Genomic DNA, 19,774 nt, shown 5'->3' on the forward strand with positions numbered 1-19,774 from the left:
TATTCTTCTAAAAATCTTCATTTGTGTTCTGCAGAAGAAAGAAAGTCACACATCTGGGATAGCATGAGGGTGAGTAAATGAGAGAATTGACATTTTTGGGTGAACTATCCCTTTAAAATCCTGTAGTGTAGTACCATGATAATAACAGTGGCATTAAAAAATTACCAAATTAATCTACCATGTCCAAAAACATGGTAATGCCATAGGACTTTTTTGTTAATTAAATTTGAGTTCAGTCCAAAGATCAAGTAAACTAAAAGTCAAGATTGATTACACTTATATCAATCAACAGAGCTGTTGTCAGTCTGCAGAAGAGATTTGACTCTAAAAGCAGCCCAGCAGGATGAATGAGACTAGTTCACACAGGTTTTGAATGTAGAGAAGTCTCAGGCACAGCCAATATGGCGCTGGTTGCCAGAGCAACCGCTGGAGCGGCAGGGAAGAGGAAATAGCCACTCCAACTCCGACATCTGTACGGACTGGGAGACATGGCATTTCCTGTCAGTGTAAATAGACAGTTGGCTGACATGGCTACACTACAACCTTGCCTTTAAGTAAACAAAAGAATATCAAACGCAGCTTTCTCCATGAAAGAACAGTTCTTCACTGCAGATGCATGTGGCGGCGGGTTAACGTGCTGATGTTAGCAAGATAACATGGACCTTGGATTAATGCTGTACAACAGTTTGAAAGATGTAACATGGAGCACGACGACACTGCCCCTGGATAGACTTGTTAGTGCCTACAGACTACCACAGATTGTGAAGCTGGACAGCGGTAAGACTTGTCCTAAGTCGTGTGTTTTAAAGTGCAGTGTGCTGTAATAATCAGGTGCTGTTGTGTGTGCAGATGCGCGTGTGCGCTCGCGCTCCTGTGGAATTCCAATAATTAGCCGCTTAGCGCGCGCTACTCTACTTTTCACTCAATGAGCACTCAAGCTGAACGTATTTAAACCGGCGGCTATACCGCCATTGCTTACATCGTCGGTGGTAAAAGTGATGTATTATGTAACTGGTCCGACTCAGTAAGGGAACACATAGCTAAATAAAGGCGAACAATAGAGGCAGAGGTGTTAGCACGCTAACGCAAAATAGCCAGAGGCCAGACAAGCGGAGTTCAATAACAGACTGCAGGCAGTACGACATTCTCTCTTTCATAAGTTTTTTTTTTTTTTTTTTTTGTTTGTTTGTTTGGTCGTATTATCTATCTATTAAACACATATTTTTCGTTGCTATTAGATAAGTAGCTCCGCAACACACTATAAGATCCTAATTTGCATTTCATCATGAAAGATTAGACAATAGCCCAGACAACAACGAGGTGCTTTTTAGTCTTTACACTATAGAAATTAAAACATTTGGGAAGCTCGAGTAATATACTGTTAGTCACTGAATAAAGGTATTTGTTTAGCATTTTTTTATTTATTCTAAAAATGATAGAAATGCAAGCATAACGTTGAGTTATGTGTGTGAGCTCTGTGTCTGCAGTGTGTAAAGGTGGAGGAGGGTAATGTCAGGGACATTTGATCATTGTCATTATGGGAACTGTGGCACTAAAGATTATTTAGCAGAGACGGGCCACTTCTGTTTAAATGAATGGGAGAAATCGGAACGCTCAAACAAGAAGCTCTGAGCGCCCAGGATGTAGAAAGGAAGTCTCGCCTTACAGGTAAAAGAGCCAATCACCTTTTAGAAGCAGACATCACCGTCAATCAACTCTAGAACGCACATGCGCATTAGCTATACAAGCCGGGCAATCGCGTAATTTGAGGTAAAGAATCGCAATTTATGATACCAGTATTGTCATATTTAATTGCTGATTTGAAATATTTTCTTTGATCGTAATCTTGACCAACTGTTTTTGAGATTTCGGTCTTTCTCCATTTAAGTAGATAGGAGCTGCACTGGCATGACTGGAAATAGCCTCCTGAGAGCATTCCAAAGATGGCCGACAGTGGACTGACTTGCTAGAAAGACTTTGGGCACTATCATTAGAACTGACTCTGAACTCTTAGGTGCTCATTAGCAATAAGTAACCCATGACCCCTTTGGGCGAATTCCAGTCGAAAGTGATCATCCCTATGTCTTACACACTATGAAAGACAGAGCTATTGATGTGGGCACTCTGAAGGGAGCATGGCATCACAGTTTAAATGTAGCCTTCACTAATATTCTTGTGAAAGGGCCCTTTCTGAAATACTTAACTTTCTTTCATTTGGAACAACCTTTCGAGAGGTGTCCCCTTCCCGAAGTGCCCTGTCAAACACATATTGGGCTACACATAATCTACACATAAGATACTCATAAGTTACACGTGTATTTTCTCAGGCACTTATTGAGTCTAAATAGATGAACAACTTAAATAATTTCAGTAGTACACCCAAATGACAATAGTCATATCATACTATTCATGTGTTACACTTGCTATAGTTCACTTCAATGTTGTTTCTTCATCAGCTAGCAATGTCAAATGGAAATCAGTCAATCACTGAAACAACAGTGCCACCGTGAGTAAAGAATAGCATGTACAATATGTATGTGTACATGCATATGGAAAACTGATAATTTACCATTGTTGCACAGAAAATCAATGTGAAACAGTATTTATTTGTATGAATAGAGTACTAATTTCTCTTGTAATAAAGATATATAGATATCCTGTGATAATAAACTTATAGATAGATCTATACATATAGATCTGAAATAATAATACATATATCATTCATGGCAGTGAAAAACAAAACAAAACCAGACACTATTACATACCTTGGGTCTCTGATGACCATATACACCAGGGGTCGGCAACCTATGTCACGCATGCCAGCATTGGCACGCGGAGGGGTAATCACTGGCACGCCAGCAACGGCGAGAGAGGATTAGACTATTTTATTTATAGCGAAATAGCATTCCAATCTACATCTTATTGTTATCCTCATGATCACGCAGCGTGTTTTCATGAGCTGAATGGGAGACTAAACAAAAATTTTAAATGTGACGAGACTGCAGTATACCCAACAGACTTCTGCAGCGCGTGCAAGCCGTTTGCGCATCGCGAGCCGGCAGTGCTTCACTTTCGGTTTAGTGCGGGAGTAAACATGCCTGCTTTGCTTCGTTCAGGCTGTGACAGCCTAAATTCCGTGTTACATTTGTTTATTGCTTTCAGAACAACACGTGATGTAATAAGAAAAACACCACTATTAATCTTTGAGATTTACAACCCAGCATACAGTTACACCCTCCTTAAACCATGGTCACACTCAAAATAACATTAAATGATTAAAAGAGAAAACATAAACACACATCGTGAAATCTATTCAAAATATAAATGAAACCTGGAAATAAAGTTTTAGCCAGTGACCAGGAAAATAAAAAAGGCACTCCATTTCAAAAAGGTTGACGACCCCTCATATACACTTTTGGTACTTTAAACCATTATAAAAAAAAAAAAATTAAAATTAAAATTGTGTGCAATTTTGGCTTTTTTTTTTTTTTTTTACACTATTTATAAGAGAAAGATTGAGGAATACTAAAGAAGTGTGGGCACAACTCCAAAAAAATGGATGAGGTACAGGGCATGGAATGAGGTCCCGTGTCACTAAAGACCAGAGGTATGCGTTTAAGGGTTAAGTACAGTTTCACGTTATTTGCACCTGTGTGCACTTTGAAAGGTATTTGTTATATTCTTAACCATAACCTAAGTTAATTGTTTTTTGCATACAATACATTTTTAACCTGTTTGTAAAGCTCTTTTGTGCCATTCTGTGATATTTCTTGACAAAACTAGACACTATAAGGTCACTGTTCCATACTGACATGACATGTAAAAGGTTTAACTTTTGCCACAGGGGAGTTGTTGGAAGGGCTGAGAGAAAATGACTACCTCTTGATTCATTCATGTCGGCAGTGGACCACAATCACCGCCCATAGCCTAGAGGAGGGCCATTATGTCATTGGACCGAAGATCGAGATCCCTGTCCATTATGAGGGTAAGACCACTCAATTAGTGCAGGAACATCTTTTTTATTTTCAATAGGAAGGGAAAGGGAACAAACTTCGGTTTTCAGGTTTCATCAACTAGCAAAAACATGCTGGTATTTTTTGTGAAGCAGCATTTCCCACCAGCTTTAACTTGGCAGTTCATTAGCTAATTGGGCTTCTCATATTGGCATGCCTCTGGCTATTAAGAGGATTGTTTGACCACTTAAGTTTGAAGGGAAACAAGATCTTGATTGTTCCTTTAAATTTATCCACTCTAGATTCTATTCATAGTGGTCAAATAAATTATCTATGTAAAATATATATGTTCAAAGTAGTGGTCGACCAATATGGGTTTTTTAATGGCCAATGCCAATATCCAGAGAGCAGGGTGACTGATACAATGCCGATATATCATACAATTTAATATATTAAATAACGTAAGCATGAAATTGCTAAAAAAAATAAACTCTTATTTAGCACTATATTTACTCAAATTCATGCAAAACTTTAAATTTGTAAAAATTTTAAATGGTAGCTAGCAGTTTCTTCTGATTTCTGTTTAGTCATCAAAGTTTTGTAATTTATTTGCACATGAAGAAATCGGAAGAAGGAAATAACAGTACACCACACAGTAGTCCAGCAACCATGGATGGCATGCCCACATTAGCAATTCCATTTTCTCAAAAAATACTGAGTCAAACCAATTGTGCCTACAGTGCAAAGTGAATAAGACATTTACTTATAGCACACGTGAAGCGCTTTTACTTTGAAGATGCACTCACGTGCTCGTGTGGATCTGGCGTGAGCAGCAGCAATCTCCTGACAGATTAAACGGCCTGGATCGCCTACTTGGATTGTCATGGACTGACCATCATGATTTGTGAATCAGAGGAGTTTTGTGAGGTTGGTTTATTACATCTGTTTAAATGAGATATGCACATATTTGTAGACGGTATATGATATTATTTTTATTGATATTTGCCTTTTTACCATTAGACAAGACAGTTAAAAGTTACAGGGAACTGTTGAGGAGAGAGAGGGAGAATGAAACAGACGAGCACTTTAACATTATGAGCTCAAAAGCGTCTGCTGCCTCTCTGATATGCAGATCGTTTAAATGAGACTGTGTTGCACACCTGTCTATTATTGTAGTAACACGATGGCACATAATAACAAAACAAACCGTGACTGGTCATTAACATGTCTCAGTCGCTTCACATGCAAGCAGGTGATTCTCAGCACCCTCAAGAAACAAATCGGGCAAATGGGAAAATGTATCGGCTTATGCAATAATTTTTTCCAATGAGCATTTTTATTGATTCATAAACATATAACAAAATAAAAAACACAACATATATACATTGAATCAACATTTACATTTAATCCCCTCTAAAACCCCTCCCCAATCACCAACCCCATCCTAACCCCCAACGAACACCCCTGTGGTCACAAATAGATACACTTAACAAACTTAACTTCTCTGATTAGTTTGATAGAAAGGCTTTGCAATGGCAAAATAGGGGCAAGAACTTCCTGTTCAATACAAAACCAGGGAGGTGCTCTCTCAGGTGGAAGCAACCAATAAGCCAGATGTCTGAGACTGAATGCATAGTAATAAAACAAAATCTTGGGTAGGCCTAGCCCACCTTTGTCAATCGGCCTATGTAACTTATTGAAATGTACTTGGATGCTTACCATTCCAAATGAAGGACTTCGCTATGCTATCAAATTGCTTGAAATAAGAGAGGGGGACATCTACAGGGAGAGACTGTAGCAGGTAGTTGAATTTTGGAATACAATTCATTTTAATAACATTAACCTTCCTAATCATAGATAAATGTAATGAAGCCCACCTGCCCACATTGCTCGAAAACCTTTTTATTAAGGGGTCAAAATGAACTCTTAACTAAATCAGACAAATTTGCTGGGAATAAAATGCCCAAATACTTAATGCCCTATTTGGGTCACTAGAAGGCGCCCAGCTGGAAAGCTGTTACTGGGCAGTACGCAGTCAGAGCAAAGCTTCGGATTTAGCCCAATTGACTCTGTATCCTGAGAACTTTGTAAAGGAATTAATAATTCTGTGGAGGCAAGGCATACATCTAATGAGGTCAGAGACAAATAATAAAATATCATCTGCGTAAAGCAAAAGCTTATGCGCCACACCTCCCGCCATCACCCCTGGAAAATCATCCTCCCTTCTTAATCGCGGCTGCTAATGGTTCCAGGGCAAGACAGAACAATAATGGGGTAAGAGGGCAACCCTGCCGAGTGCCCCTATCCAGAGTAAAATAATCTGAAATTAATCCATTCATTTGTACCACCGCTACCGGGTGTCTATAAAGTAACTTTATCCAACCAATAAAAGTATTCCTGAACCTATTTATTTCCAAAATCTTTAAAAGATAATTCCATACTACCATATCAAACGCCTTTTTGGCGTCAAGTGAGATGGCCGTGACCGGAGTCTGATCATTCACTACTGACCACATAATATTGATGAAACGCCTAATATTATCAGAAGAGCTACGGCCCCGAATAAACCCCACCTGATCTGTATGTATAAGAGATGTCATAACTTAATCAGTTAGTCAATGACAATATTTTTATGTCTAGCTGGATCAGGGAAATTGGAAGGTAACTCTTACACTCGCTTGGATCTTTGTCCTTTTTAAGAATCAGACGGATCTGGGCTTGTGTCATGGTCGGCAGAAGCTTTCCATTCTTTAATGATTCCGTATAAACTTCTAACAAAAGTGGAGCCAGTTCTGTAGTATAAGATCTGAAAAATTCACTGGCAAAACCATCTGGCCCCAGAGCCTTGCCTGTAGGCAAGGCCTTAATTACCTCATCAATCTCCTCCAAGTTTATTTCAGAATCAAGATAATTTTTTTTGCTCATTCGTCAGTTTAGGAAGATCTAATGGTTCCACAAATTTTCTAATATCTTCATCAGTAGACGAAGACGTGGAACTATAAAAATCAAGATAGAATTCTTTAAAAGCATTTTTAATATCAATGGCTGGGGTAAATATTTCACCACCAGCAGATTTCACTGAGGGAATGCTAGAAAAATACTCTCTCTGCTTTATATATCTAGCCAAAAGCTTCCCTGCTTTGTCCCCCGACTCAAAATATGACTGTCTTGCCCTGAGTAGCCAAAACTCCACCTTCCGTGACAAAATAGTATTATATCTGTATTTCAATCGGGCCAATTCTCTGAGGCCATCAGATGAGATTCGGCACTTGATCTCTGCCTTGGCACTTTTAATATTCCCTTCCAACTCCACGAGTTCCCGTACATTGGATTTTTTGATGAATGAGGCATACTGTATGATCCGACCCCTAAGAACCACCTTAAGTGCCTCCCGAGCCACGCCCACAGAGGATACTGAGGACCAGTTGGTCTCCAAATAAACATTGATTTCAGCCTTTAGCATTTGTTGGAATTCAGGATTTTGCAAAAGGGATACATTAAAGTGGCAACTATATGATTTCCTTTTCTCCATATATGGCAACACCTCTAAACTCACCAGGGCATGATCTGAGACTAAAATGTTTCCAATTGAACAATCAACAACAGATGAAATGAGGGACTTAGATATAAAAAAATAAATAATCTATTCTAGAATAAATCTTATGGACTGATTAAAAAAATTTATAGTCCCTGCCAGATGGGTTCAAAAGTCCCCAAATATCTGTATTTTTACACATCCTGTGAAGCGTCAATGTTGCTCTAGGGGGTTTACACACTTTTGCTTCACTATGATCAAGGACTGAGTCCATCAAAAGATCTCCTCCCAGTATTATATCATGATGGGTGCCAGCAGCTTGCAACATCTCTTCAAGATCTATAAAAAAGCCCTAATCATCAGCGTTAGGTGATGATCCGTTCAGTTTCCTCGGGCAGTGAAACAAATGTTCAGTGAGCCGGCTGTTACATGTGTGTAACAAATGCCCTAATCAATCTAATGATTTGCAAGAAATATTCCACAAAACAAACTCCATCCAATAGGAGGTATAAGCACAAAGAACATGCAGATACATCCACAAACTGTCCCGAAGGACTGTTATTCCACAAAACAAACTCCAGCCACTAGGCGGAACCAACACAAAAAGAAACAAAGAAGGCACCCAGTTTCCTCGGACAGTCAAGTGAATGCTCAGTGAGTCAGGTCCACTCGGCTGCATCGAGAGCATCACACAATAACTTACTCATTCCATTGACTTTATGAAGGACATCGCTTGCTGTGGGCATGTAAATATTTTGCGGCCATCCTTAGTATCTATTCTCAATTTGGCCGCAAACATCAGTGCAAAAGCGACCTTCTTTTGATGTAAGAGTTTCTTGCATTCCTTGAATCGATCATGTTTCTCTCTTGTCGAATTCGCAAAGTCTGGGAACAAGAAAATGCTGTGGTTCTTCCAAGAAAGCCTTCCTTTACTCAAGATCTTCATCAGATGATCTCAGAAATTTAGCCAGAATTGATCGGGGCCTGTCTCCCTCAGCGGATCTCTGAGCCGGAACCCTGTGAGCTCGCTCGATTTCCAGCTTATGACCTGCTATGTCGAGCAGACTCGGGAAGAGCTTTTCTATCAGGAAGACTCGCAGACTTGAGTGAAATTTAAGATTACATTTATTTGATGAATATAAAACAGAAAATGTCTTTCTTTGGCATAAGCCCCGTCTGGCGGTCCGAAGAAGTTGTACTCTGAACCATCATATCCTGCCAGAGATAGGAGGCAGGGACACAGCCTGCCCCTGTGCAGGACGGGACTCAACTAGTGGTGGTGGGGTGGTGGAGGTTGCCGTGTTAGCACACTGAAACAGCAATGTGATAGATTGTGAGCAGACTTATAAAGCAATGGCTTACATGTGATTGGCTAGGAGTTACTTAGCTAATGGTGTGATCATGTACAGCTGCTAGTCTTCCTGCTAGAACTACGCTGCTCTTACTTGTCTAGGAATTTCACCATATATCGGCCTTCTTTGTTCTCTGGAATTCCATCAATTCCCAAAAGTGCTAGCGGGTTAGCAGCTAATTCCCTCTCCGATGACTCCAGATAATCGATCCGTTTCTCGATGTCCCCCACTCTTGTAACCAACTCAGAGAATTTCGTATCCATGGCAGTGATCAATCGACGTATTACAGCAAAATCCTCCAAGTCAGCAACGACCTTCGTCAGCATTGCTGACATTGGACACTGAATCTCTCCCACTGCACCATCCAAACTGAGTCCTGGAACAGTGTGTATCGAATCTCACCAGTTTATGACACTTAAAGTATTAAAAACTAGCTGTGGCAGGGTGGAGGACGGGGCCGGGTCGTGATTCTACACACCTGGCCCCTAATCAGGCTGATTAGCCCGAGAGGGATAAAGGCCGACTGGAGACGGCAGTGTGACAGAGAGAGTGTTACGGACAGCTGTCCGACACCTGTGTGTGTTTGTGTCTTTTGGTTTAAGTTCATTATTAAAATATTATTTATATTGTTAAACCGGTTCTCGCCTCCTCCTTTCCATTGATGTGTTACATTAGCATAGTGCGCAGAGCTCGGCGGTCACACGTCTGACCCTTGCAAGGTGCCACGTGACTCCCCGTCCGATGCGATATTTAAAAAAAGTCAGAATATCGGCGATTTATTGGCCTCTGGGATATATCAGTCGACCACTAGTTCAAAGCTGTCATTTAGTACAGTGATTCCCAATCGGGGGTAGGCGTACACTTAAACGTGATCTTCATGATCTCCAAAATCGTTCTTTTAACACATAACGTTAAGCACTGAGATCCTTTCACTTCACCTAGAGAGTAAAAGTTTGGTTTGTCTCGTTCCGTTCAATGTGTCCAAAGACAAGATCTATGCAGTCCATTTGTCACTGATCATTTCTCTTTTAATATCCTTTCGGTTCTTTACAGTCAGTTGTTGTTCAAAACAACAACAAAAATAAACATTTAATTCTAATTCAGAAGCCATGCGACTTCACTCTCCTTAATATGCGCTCATCCACTAAAACAAAATGCTGAACAGTCAGTTGTCTTAAAGAGACAGTGCTGTTCTAACACTTCTTCTACATATCAGTGTAAGTGTAAACCCTTGTAAATAGTACACATTATGCATATACTGATATATATATATATATATAAATTTTTTTTAAAACCCATGTAGGCCTAACAATTTTATATACCAAAATGATGAAACAATAATGCTAAAATACTTCATACCGTTAAAAGTTCACCTGTATAATTAACAGCACTAGTCTTCTCTAATTGCGAGTTTGATGGCTTATATGGCCTGTTTTTTTATTTATTTATTTATTTTTTTTATGAATAAACATCATAACTGGCAACTTCCTCTTTATTTTGTACATCAGGGATATATAAAATATTAATGATAATGTTAAATTATATTTAGCCTTTTGTACATATCTTTGGTTTTGTGCTGATGAAGGGGTACTTGAGCCTTACTGATGATGATGCTGTGGGGGTACTTATGGCAAAACAGGTTAGGAAACACTGATTTAGTAGACCAAATAAATGTAGCAAAAGCAAGATAGAAAGGCCATGAAATAATTACATACTGAAACAAACTTTTTGAAGGCACAAAGTTGTACTGTTCTCTATAAGAGAATACATTCCAAATGCTACATAATTTTATGGCACTGTTCTGTTGTTTGTCTCAGGTCAGTTTAAGCTGTTGGAGCAGGACAGGGACATTAAAGAGCCTGTGCAGTACTTCAACAGCGTGGAAGAGGTGGCCAAAGCATTCCCTGAACGAGTGTATGTCATGGAGGAAATAACCTTCAATGTCAAGGTCTGGTTTTCTGCACACAGCAGGCACTGTTTTTGATTTAGCCTGCTACACTATTATGTCTTAGAGCAAGCATATGCCTTTAGTAGGAAGGTTCTCAGGCATTGTATTTTTCTGTAAATAGCTACCCTTTCCTGTAGTGCAAAGGTGGGGTTACACTGGATCTAAAACAAACCTTCCATTGTTCTTAGTGTTTTAAATATTTACACTGGTGGCCAAAAGTTTGGAATAATGTACAGATTTTGCTCTTGGAAAGAAATAGGTACTTTTATTCACCAAAGTGGCATTCAACTGATCACAGTGTATAGTCAGGACATTAATAATGTGAAAAATTACTATTACAATTTGAAAAAAACAAAAAAAATTCTGAACTTCTTAAACTACTTCAAATAGTTCTCATCAAAAAAATCCTCCATGTGCAGCAATGACAGATTTGCAGATCCTTGGCATTCTAGCTGTCAGTTTGTCCAGATACTCAGGTGACATTTCACCCCACGCTTCCTGTAGCACTTGCCATAGATGTGGCTGTCTTGTCGGGCACTTCTCACACACCTTACAGTCTAGCTGATCCCACAAAACCTCAATGGGGTTAAGATCCATAACACTCTTTTCCAATTATCTGTTATCCAATGTCTGTGTTTCTTTTCCCACTCTAACCTTTTCTTCTTGTTTTTGTTTCAAAAGTGGCTTTTCTTTCCAATTCTTCCCATAAGACCTGCACCCCTGAGTCTTCTCTTTACTGTTGTACATGAAACTGGTGTTGAGCGGGTAGAATTCAATGAAGCTGTCAGCTGAGGACATGTGAGGCATCTATTTCTCAAACTAGAGACTCTGATGTACTTATCCTCTTGTTTAGTTGTACATCTGGCCTTCCACATCTCTTTCTGTCCTTGTTAGAGCCATTCGTCCTTTGTCTTTGAAGACTGTAGTGTACACCTTTGTATGAAATCTTCAGTTTTTTGGCAGTTTCAAGCATTCTATAGCCTTCATTCCTCAAAACAATGATTGACTGATGAGTTTCTAGAGAAAGCTGTTTCTTTTTTGCCATTTTTGACCTAATATTGACCTTAAGACATGTCAGTCTATTTCATACTGTGGCAACTCAAAAACAAACACAAAGACAATGTTAAGCTTCATTTAACGAACCAAATAGCTTTCATCTGTGTTTGATATAATGGAAAGTGATTTTCTAGTACCAAATTATCAATTTAGCATGATTACTCAAGGATAAGGTGTTGGAGTGATGGCTGCTGGAAATGGGGTCTGTCTAGATTTGATCAAAAATGACTTTTTTCAAATAGTGATGGTGCTGTTTTTTACATCAGTAATGTCCTGACTATACTTGGTGATCAGTTGTATGCCACTTTGGTGAATTAAAGTACCAATTTCCTTCCAAAACAGCAAAATCTGTACATTATTCCAAACATTTTGCCACCAGTGTATATATTTATTTTTTTATTTCAAGGGTAAATCCATGCTCTATAAATTTCCTGTGGCAAAAGCTGTGGCAATTACATATTTTCTACGCGTTTGGCATTATTAAGACAACATTTTTTAGGTGCCACCGAAGGCAAGTAGTGCTGACAATCCATAGTAATGTGTTACAATCTGTTCATATTCAAATCGCTGTTGTCTCTCACAGATGGCATCAGGAGAGTCCAATGAGGACACAGAAGTGTACAACATCACGCTGAGCACAGGGGATGAGCTGACACTCATGGGTCAGGCTGAGATCCTCTATGCCAAAACATCACGAGAAAAATCCCGCTTTAACACTATCTTCAAGCGAATCGGGAAACTAAATTCCATTAGTAAGCTTGGACGCGGAAAGATGCCATGCCTTATCTGCATGAACCACCGCACCAATGAGAGCATCAGCCTGCCTTTCCAGTGCCGAGGGCGCTTCAGTACCTGCTCCCCACTGGAGCTGCAAATGCAGGAAGGAGAACACACCATTCGCACAATTGCGGAGAAGACCAGGTTACCTGTGAATGTCATGGTGCCTAGCAGCCCACCACGTAATCCACATGACCTCCATTTGATCCGCGAAGGCCACCGATATAAGCTGGTCAACATCCAGACCAAGACAGTGGTCGTGTGTTGTGCGTTACGTTCAAACAAAATACTGCCTGTACACTTCCCTTTGCACGTGTCCACAGCACTGCCCTGTTTACTGGTACCTGAAGGGCTGCTTCAGGGAGAGGCCTGGCTGGAGACAGTGGTCCACCGCTGGTTTACTTATTGCCAGGAGCAGTTTGATATTGACGACTACTCTAGGGCGGTCCGTGATGTGCGGGTGGACTGGATTGAGGATAGCAAGAGCCCGAAAAAAAGTAGCATTGTTGAAACTGGAAGTGGCAGCATGGTCTGCAACAGTAGTGGAAGTGGGAGCAATGGCTGCCCCTCACATGTGCATTTGCCAAGTTCTCTAAGCTCAGCCCGAGATGAGCTCACACAGTCATTTCACCGACTGTCTGTCTGTGTTTATGGCAACAATCTCCATGGCAACAGCGAGGTGAACCTTCAGAGTTGCGTTAGTTTATATGGAGATTGTGTGCCGCCAGAGCCACCGGATGCAGATTATCTGTTCCCTGAGCTGCTAGAGAGTTCTTCAGGCTCACTTAAACCAGATGTGCCATATGAGGAGCTTTGGTTGGACCATGTGAAGAACCCTGGATTGGAGCTTGATCACACTGAGGGTGTCCGAGGAAACCCTACAGTCTCCAGCTGCACGACTGTACTGGCATACCCAACAGCAGGTCCCACAAGCGCCCTCCTCAGTGCAGATGTCAGTCTACCTCCACCTCCGGTGCCTCCAAAGTCTGAAGCTGTGAGTAAATTTTTCCTAGTTTGTCCTAGTCTTTTCTCATCTTAATAGTTTCTAGTCTACAGGATTAATTTTGTTTTTATGTAAAGTTTAAACTTAACCCTTGTGCATCAATAAAAAAATAAAAAAAAAGTTACTCAGAGGTCCTTAGAGGACAAAAATGTCTGTCAAAAAACTGCCGTAATAATATTATATATTAATATTATTTTCCACTTTCAATGAACCAACATCAGTCCTGATCATAACTACCAAATATTCATTTTCAGGATTTTAACCCTTTAAATACCAGTTTGTTTGTATAATGCTATTGTTTTTTATGAGAAATAATATATATATTTTTCATATACTAAATGCTAAGGGAAATGGTTTTTTTTGGGGGGGGATTATCACAGTCTGGGATATGTCAATGATTAGCAACAACATTTTGTTGCATTATTATTTTTTGTGCAGTGTCAGATTAAAAAAAAAAAAAAAACTCAGGACCTTAGAGGACAAAAATGTCTGTGTCAAAAAACTGCCATAAATATCTATATATTAATATTATTTTCCATTTTCACTGACTTTTTAACCCTTTAAATGCCAGTTTGTTTACATAATGCCACTGTAGTTTTTCACACACACACTTTTCTCAGTACACACATACAAAACACACTCTGACATCCATACCAACACACCCACACAATTTTAGCTGCATCATTTATTCAGCTGGCCTGCAGTGCTCTATAATACAGCAAACAGAAAATAGGAAAAAAGCATGTATTTGCTCCATAGGCTAAACATGAGAAAAATGGCGCCATCTGGTGGAAAATATTACAAATTTAAATTTTGAAGCCAGGGCTCCGAAATGAAAGCATAATATCATAGAATTCATGATTTTATGCTTTAATGGCACTGGGATCCAATATTGCAGTTTTAATGGGTTTCAATGGGGACATTTTTGTCCTTAAGGTCCTGAGTGTAACTATTTTGTGAACACAGTGTATTATAGATGTATTATAAGAACTGAGCTTGAAATATCAAAATTCCCCCAAAAATACATACCTTTGGCAAAACACAGCCAAAATGAACGAAAAAACAAAATTGAAAAAGACAAAAATGTCCCGAAGGTCGCACAAGTGTTAGGAATAGTTCACCTAAAAATGAAAATTCTCTTATCATTTACTCAACCTCATGCCTTCTCATATGTGTATGACTTACTTTCTTCTGCTGAACATAAATTTAGATTTTTGGAAGAATGTTTCAGCTCTGTAGGTCAATTAAATGCAAGTGAATAGGATGCAACATTTTTGAAACTCCAATAAGCACATATAGCCACCATAAAAGTAATCCATATGACTCCAGTGGATTAATTAATGTCTTCTGAAGCGAAACGCTAGGTGTGTGTAAGAATAGATCAATATTTGTACAAATCTTTACTAAAATTTTTTGCTTCCGACCAAAAACAACTTGTATTCAAACATCCTCTTGCATGAAGTGTGTAAACGCTAAAGCACAGTGTTGATTACAACAAAGGAGCATAGATAATCGTACATAGATGCCTCATTCGGCTGATTTGGATATATCAACTGTGGTGCCATCTTGGAACGGTCAAAAAGGTCAGCTGTTTGAATCAGTTTAAATGAAAACAATGGTGGAGATGCCTCAGACTGAGCTCCTTGCTCAGACTGCTGCATAAACTGCTTGTGTGGAAACGGTATCGCAGTCCATAGGAACAGCTGCTAATAAGGTATCTACATATGAATATCTATGCAGAGGAGGCTTTCGAGCATATGTCATGCAAGAAGCAGTTTAAACTCCACCCTCGTCAATGTGCAAACCACATTTTTAGTTAAAAATTTTAAAATATTCATACATTTCTTACGCACCTAGCGTTTAGCTTCAGAAGACATTAATCCACTGGAGTCGTATGGATTACTTTTATGATGGCTATATGTGCTTTTTGGAGTTTCAAAAATTTGGAACCCATTCACTTGCATTTTATGGTCCTACGGAGCGGAAATATTCTAAAACTCTTCGTTTGTGTTCTGCTTAAGAAAGAAAGTCCTACATATCTGGGATGGGATAAGGGTGAGTAAATGATGATAATTTTTTTGTTTTGCTTTTGGGTGAACTATCCCTTTAAGTGTTTGCAGAAGCCTTTATTTATTATTATTATTATTATTATTATTATTATTTTTATCCCCTTTTCTCCCAATTTGGAATGCCCAATTCCCACTACTTAGTAGGTCCTCGTGGTGGCGTGGTTACTCACCTCAATCCGGGTGGCGTAGGACAAGTCTCAGTTGATCCAGTCAATCCGTGCATTTTATCACGTGGCTCGTCGTGCACGACACCGTGGAGACTCCGCATGTGGAGGCTCATGCTACCCTCCGCGATCCAAGCACAACATACCACGCGGCCCATTGAGAGCGAGAACCACTAATCGCAACCACGAAGAGGTTACCCCATGTGACTCTACCCTCCCTAGCAACCGGACTAATTAGGTTGCTTAGGAGACCTGGCTGGAGTCACTCAGCATGCCCTGGATTCAAATTCGCGACTCCAGGGGTGGTAGTCAGCGTCAATACTCGCTGAGCTACCCAGGCCCCCAGAAGTCTTTATTTATTGATTTTCCTGAAGAACAAATTCATGATTTAAAGACTCTTTGTCTGTCTTTACATCATGCTCAAATCAATAAACAAGTCTGAGCAAAGTTTATGCTGTGCTTACATAGTAACTTATTTGTTTACCCTGTTGGTCAATCTCTGTAGGTCTGATTTATTCCATGAAGGAACAAAGGGTAAATTTCTGGGCTTCTTAGGCCTAGTTTACAAATTAACACCACTTGTCTTGAAAATTCAGTTTATTTTCTGGTTTTTGAGATTAATTAACCACACATGAAATATATTTATGTAAAAATAGATTCATTATAGTCTCACTTTTAAAGCCATTTTTGCCTTTGCAGGTGAAGGAGGAGTGCCGGCTGTTGAATGCGCCGCCGATTCCACCAAGGAGCTCCAAACAACAGGCAGGCTCCAGCAGTGCCACGGTGCCATACACTCCTGCAAAGCCACGTCAGACAGAAACCCGCTCCCCAAGCCCAACACTTTCCTATTACTCATCTGGCCTACGCAACATGTGAGTTGAACACTTTTTTTGATTGAAAATGGACATTGGTGTTATTTGAACTGGATCTTGTTTATTCCATCATGACTGAATTATCTTATTTTTCCTTCCATGTCCTCCATCTCTCAATAGAGGTGGAGAGGGTGAGTCTCCAAGTGAGACAGATGATCAGAACCATGCATGTTACCCATGTAACTGGATCAAACCAGATGCCAGTGAAGTCTCCAAGCCTGTCCTTTGCCTCAGTCCTTCCATCGATGCCTCTTTCTCGCGGCTTTCCTGGCCAAATGATTTCTGCGGGGCTGACTCGTATAAAGGTGAGGACTTCCCGTCAGTCCACTGTCGGAGTTACTCGAGCTATCCTCGGAAGAAGACCCCTGGTACTCCTAAGGTTTGTCCCTCAGGCCTCTTTGACTTTGATAGGTGTGTGAATTTTGAAGGGAGCACTGCAAACTCAAAGGTACAACAGGTTTCTCAGCCTGCCCAGTTTTGCACCAAATCTACCAGCTACACCATGGAAATGTACAGAGACAAACCCACAGAGGAATGTAACACTAAGCAAAGCCAGTCCTGCCCTATCTTGCCTCCAAGAACCCCCAAATCTAACGATACAAAGAAAGATGCAGACCCCACTACAGCCATGGCCAATGTTGATGCCATGGAACTGGAGTCCAAAAGCTGCTCATTTGAAAGACCACATCAAAGCACTACAGATGTGTTCTCAATCTCCTATCCTATAGCCGCAGGCCTGTCATGGCAACCACCAAAAAACCTATCAGGTCTCTCCATTGAGGAAGTTTCAAAGTCACTACGGTTCATTGGTCTGTCAGATGATGTTGTTACTTTGTTTGTGCAAGAAAAAATTGATGGAAATTTGCTCCTGCAGCTAACAGAGGAGATTTTGTCAGAAGACTTTAAGCTAAGCAAACTTCAAGTGAAGAAACTCATGCAGTTTATTAATGGCTGGAGGCCCAAAATGTAAGGTTGAACAAGCAAGCCAATCTAGAGCAAAACATGCAATGCGCTGCAGTGGCAGTCACAAATATAGGCCTTTAGTATTGCAATTGACTGTTTTGTATCTAAATGCTATGCACAGTCTTGCAATGTTTTTAATAGCCTTTGTTTAATATATACATGTATATAAATGTATATATATATATGTGTGTGTGTGTTGCTTTGTGTATTAACCTGTACCCATCTCTATGTAATCTCTCTGTTACCTTACGGTACCTGCACAATGGACTTTTTTGCTCAAACCCAAAGCCTTTTAAAAATCTGAATATATATATTTTGACCCAGTCCAACTGTGGCCTAAGTTTCCTTGGTAGTTGATCAATAAAGACGATTGACTTCAACAGGTAGTTTCTTTACTTAGACCAACAATTTAACATGTTTTACATTAATTTTAATCCATCTTTATATATTTACATTTTCGAAATGTTTTCAAATTTTAGAATTTACAGGAATGTTCTGGGTTCAATACAAGTTAAACTCAATCGACAGCATTTGTGGCATAATATTGATTACCACAAAAATTATTTTGACTCGCCCCTCCTTTTTTCATAAAAAAAAAAAAAAGAAAAACGCAAACATCTGGGTGACAGTGAAGCACTTAAATGGAAGTGAATGGGGCCAATCTGTAAATGTTAAAATACTCACAGTTTAAAAAGTATAGCCACAAATCGCTTACCAACCTTTTCTGTGTAAAGTTATATTAAATGTTACAAATTCGTTGCTATGACGATGTAATGACAAATCCTAAAATTACTATTTAAACACCTTTACAGCTCGAATAATACGTTTTAACAGAAGAATTAATGTAAGTGCTTTTTTTTAATTATCAGCCTCAAATTTCTGCCTTTTAAACCCTCCAAAAATTTACCCCATTCACTTCCATTGTAAGTGCCTCATTATAACTTAGATTTTTGCTTTTTTAAAAGAATAGGAGGGATGAGTCTAATTTTTTTATTTTTTTTTGTAATCTTCATTATGCCACAAATGCGATTGAGTTTAACTTGTATTAAACCTGGAATATTTTAAGTTTAACCCAAAATGTAAATACTCAATCATTTACTCACCCTCATGCCATTCCAGAGGTGAGTCTTCTGCTGAACACAAATTAAGATTTTTAGAAGAATATTTCAGCTCTGTTGGTCCATACAATGCAAGTGAATGGTGACCAAAACTTTGAAGCTCCAAACAGCTTATAAAAGCAATCTAATCGGTTTTGGCTGAGAACAGACCAAAATGTAACTAAATTTTCACTATAAAGGTGCGGTCACACAATACTTCGAGCTACATTCACTCCCATTCAAAGGCATCTGAACACAGCAGATGCAAGTTCAAGCAAAGAAATTTCGTACTCCGCTGCTTACAAGAGTTCGATGAACTCTGACCACGAATCTGTATGACGAGAGGACGACAGAAAATCAAAACATCACACGCTGACCTCTTGACTCAATAGAAATACATATTTCAAAGCTGCACATTTTATTGTTGCAGGAAAGTGAGTAAACAATATATTTCAACATTTTAAATATTCTATTATTTGCTATTCTTTACCTGTATTATTTACTTACACCAGAAGCCCTCCCACTTGACAACATAACCTGGTCCGCTGCGTTGTCAGAAAAACATTTGCATGCTCAAAGCCAAGCGTGACTGCCCATTAAATCTTGACATCAGCAGTCTCCTTGGCGATCATGATTTCAAGCTTGATTACACTTCCTAGCGCTCTGCGCATGCGTCAAGCACTAGGAAGTGTAATCAAGCTTGAAATCATGATCGTGCCAAGAGACTGCAATGGCAAGATGTCCAGTGCAGAGTAAAAGGAGTTACATTTTGGTCTGTTCTCACCCAAAACCAACTTGATCACTTCAGAAGACATTGATTAAAACACTTGAGTTGTATGGATGACTTATGTGCTGCCTTTATGAGCTTTTTGGGGCTTCTAACTTTTGGACCTACAGAGCTGAAATATTCTTCTAAAAATCTTTGTGTTCAGCCGAAGAAAGAAAGTCATACACATCTGGGATGGCATGAGGGTGAGTAAATGAT

The 19,774-nt window shown here is 39.5% G+C and overlaps 1 protein-coding gene across 3 annotated transcripts; it reads left to right on the forward strand.

Annotated features, from left to right (window-relative positions):
- The first annotated feature begins 473 nt into the window (after positions 1-473).
- Positions 474-18,072, forward strand: LOC127451674 (GRB2-associated and regulator of MAPK protein 1). Of its 3 annotated transcripts, XM_051716541.1 has the most exons (7): positions 760-777; positions 3,509-3,607; positions 3,845-3,985; positions 10,658-10,788; positions 12,428-13,615; positions 16,557-16,729; positions 16,850-18,072. In XM_051716541.1, the coding sequence occupies exons 4-7, from the start codon at positions 10,762-10,764 to the stop codon at positions 17,697-17,699; spliced, it is 2,238 nt and encodes a 745-aa protein (XP_051572501.1). In that variant the 5' UTR covers positions 760-777; positions 3,509-3,607; positions 3,845-3,985; positions 10,658-10,761; the 3' UTR covers positions 17,700-18,072. The 3 variants fall into 3 exon arrangements, with proteins under 3 accessions (XP_051572491.1, XP_051572501.1, XP_051572509.1); XM_051716531.1 differs by lacking the exon at positions 3,509-3,607 and having other exon boundaries at positions 474-777; XM_051716549.1 differs by lacking the exons at positions 760-777; positions 3,509-3,607; positions 3,845-3,985 and adding an exon at positions 4,010-4,880.
- Positions 18,073-19,774: the final 1,702 nt, after the last annotated feature.

This window comes from Myxocyprinus asiaticus, chromosome 2 (genome assembly GCF_019703515.2).
Source record: "Myxocyprinus asiaticus isolate MX2 ecotype Aquarium Trade chromosome 2, UBuf_Myxa_2, whole genome shotgun sequence".
Taxonomy (NCBI): domain Eukaryota; kingdom Metazoa; phylum Chordata; class Actinopteri; order Cypriniformes; family Catostomidae; genus Myxocyprinus; species Myxocyprinus asiaticus.

Excerpts from the sequence above, each read along its gene's own strand:
- LOC127451674 (XM_051716531.1), top strand. The coding sequence starts at position 657 with ATGGACCTTGGATTAATGCTGTACAACAGTTTGAAAGATGTAACATGG. Across the intron at positions 3,986-10,657 it reads GATCCCTGTCCATTATGAGG|GTCAGTTTAAGCTGTTGGAG; the intron begins GTAAGACCACTC and ends TGTTTGTCTCAG. Across the intron at positions 13,616-16,556 it reads TGCCTCCAAAGTCTGAAGCT|GTGAAGGAGGAGTGCCGGCT; the intron begins GTGAGTAAATTT and ends TTGCCTTTGCAG.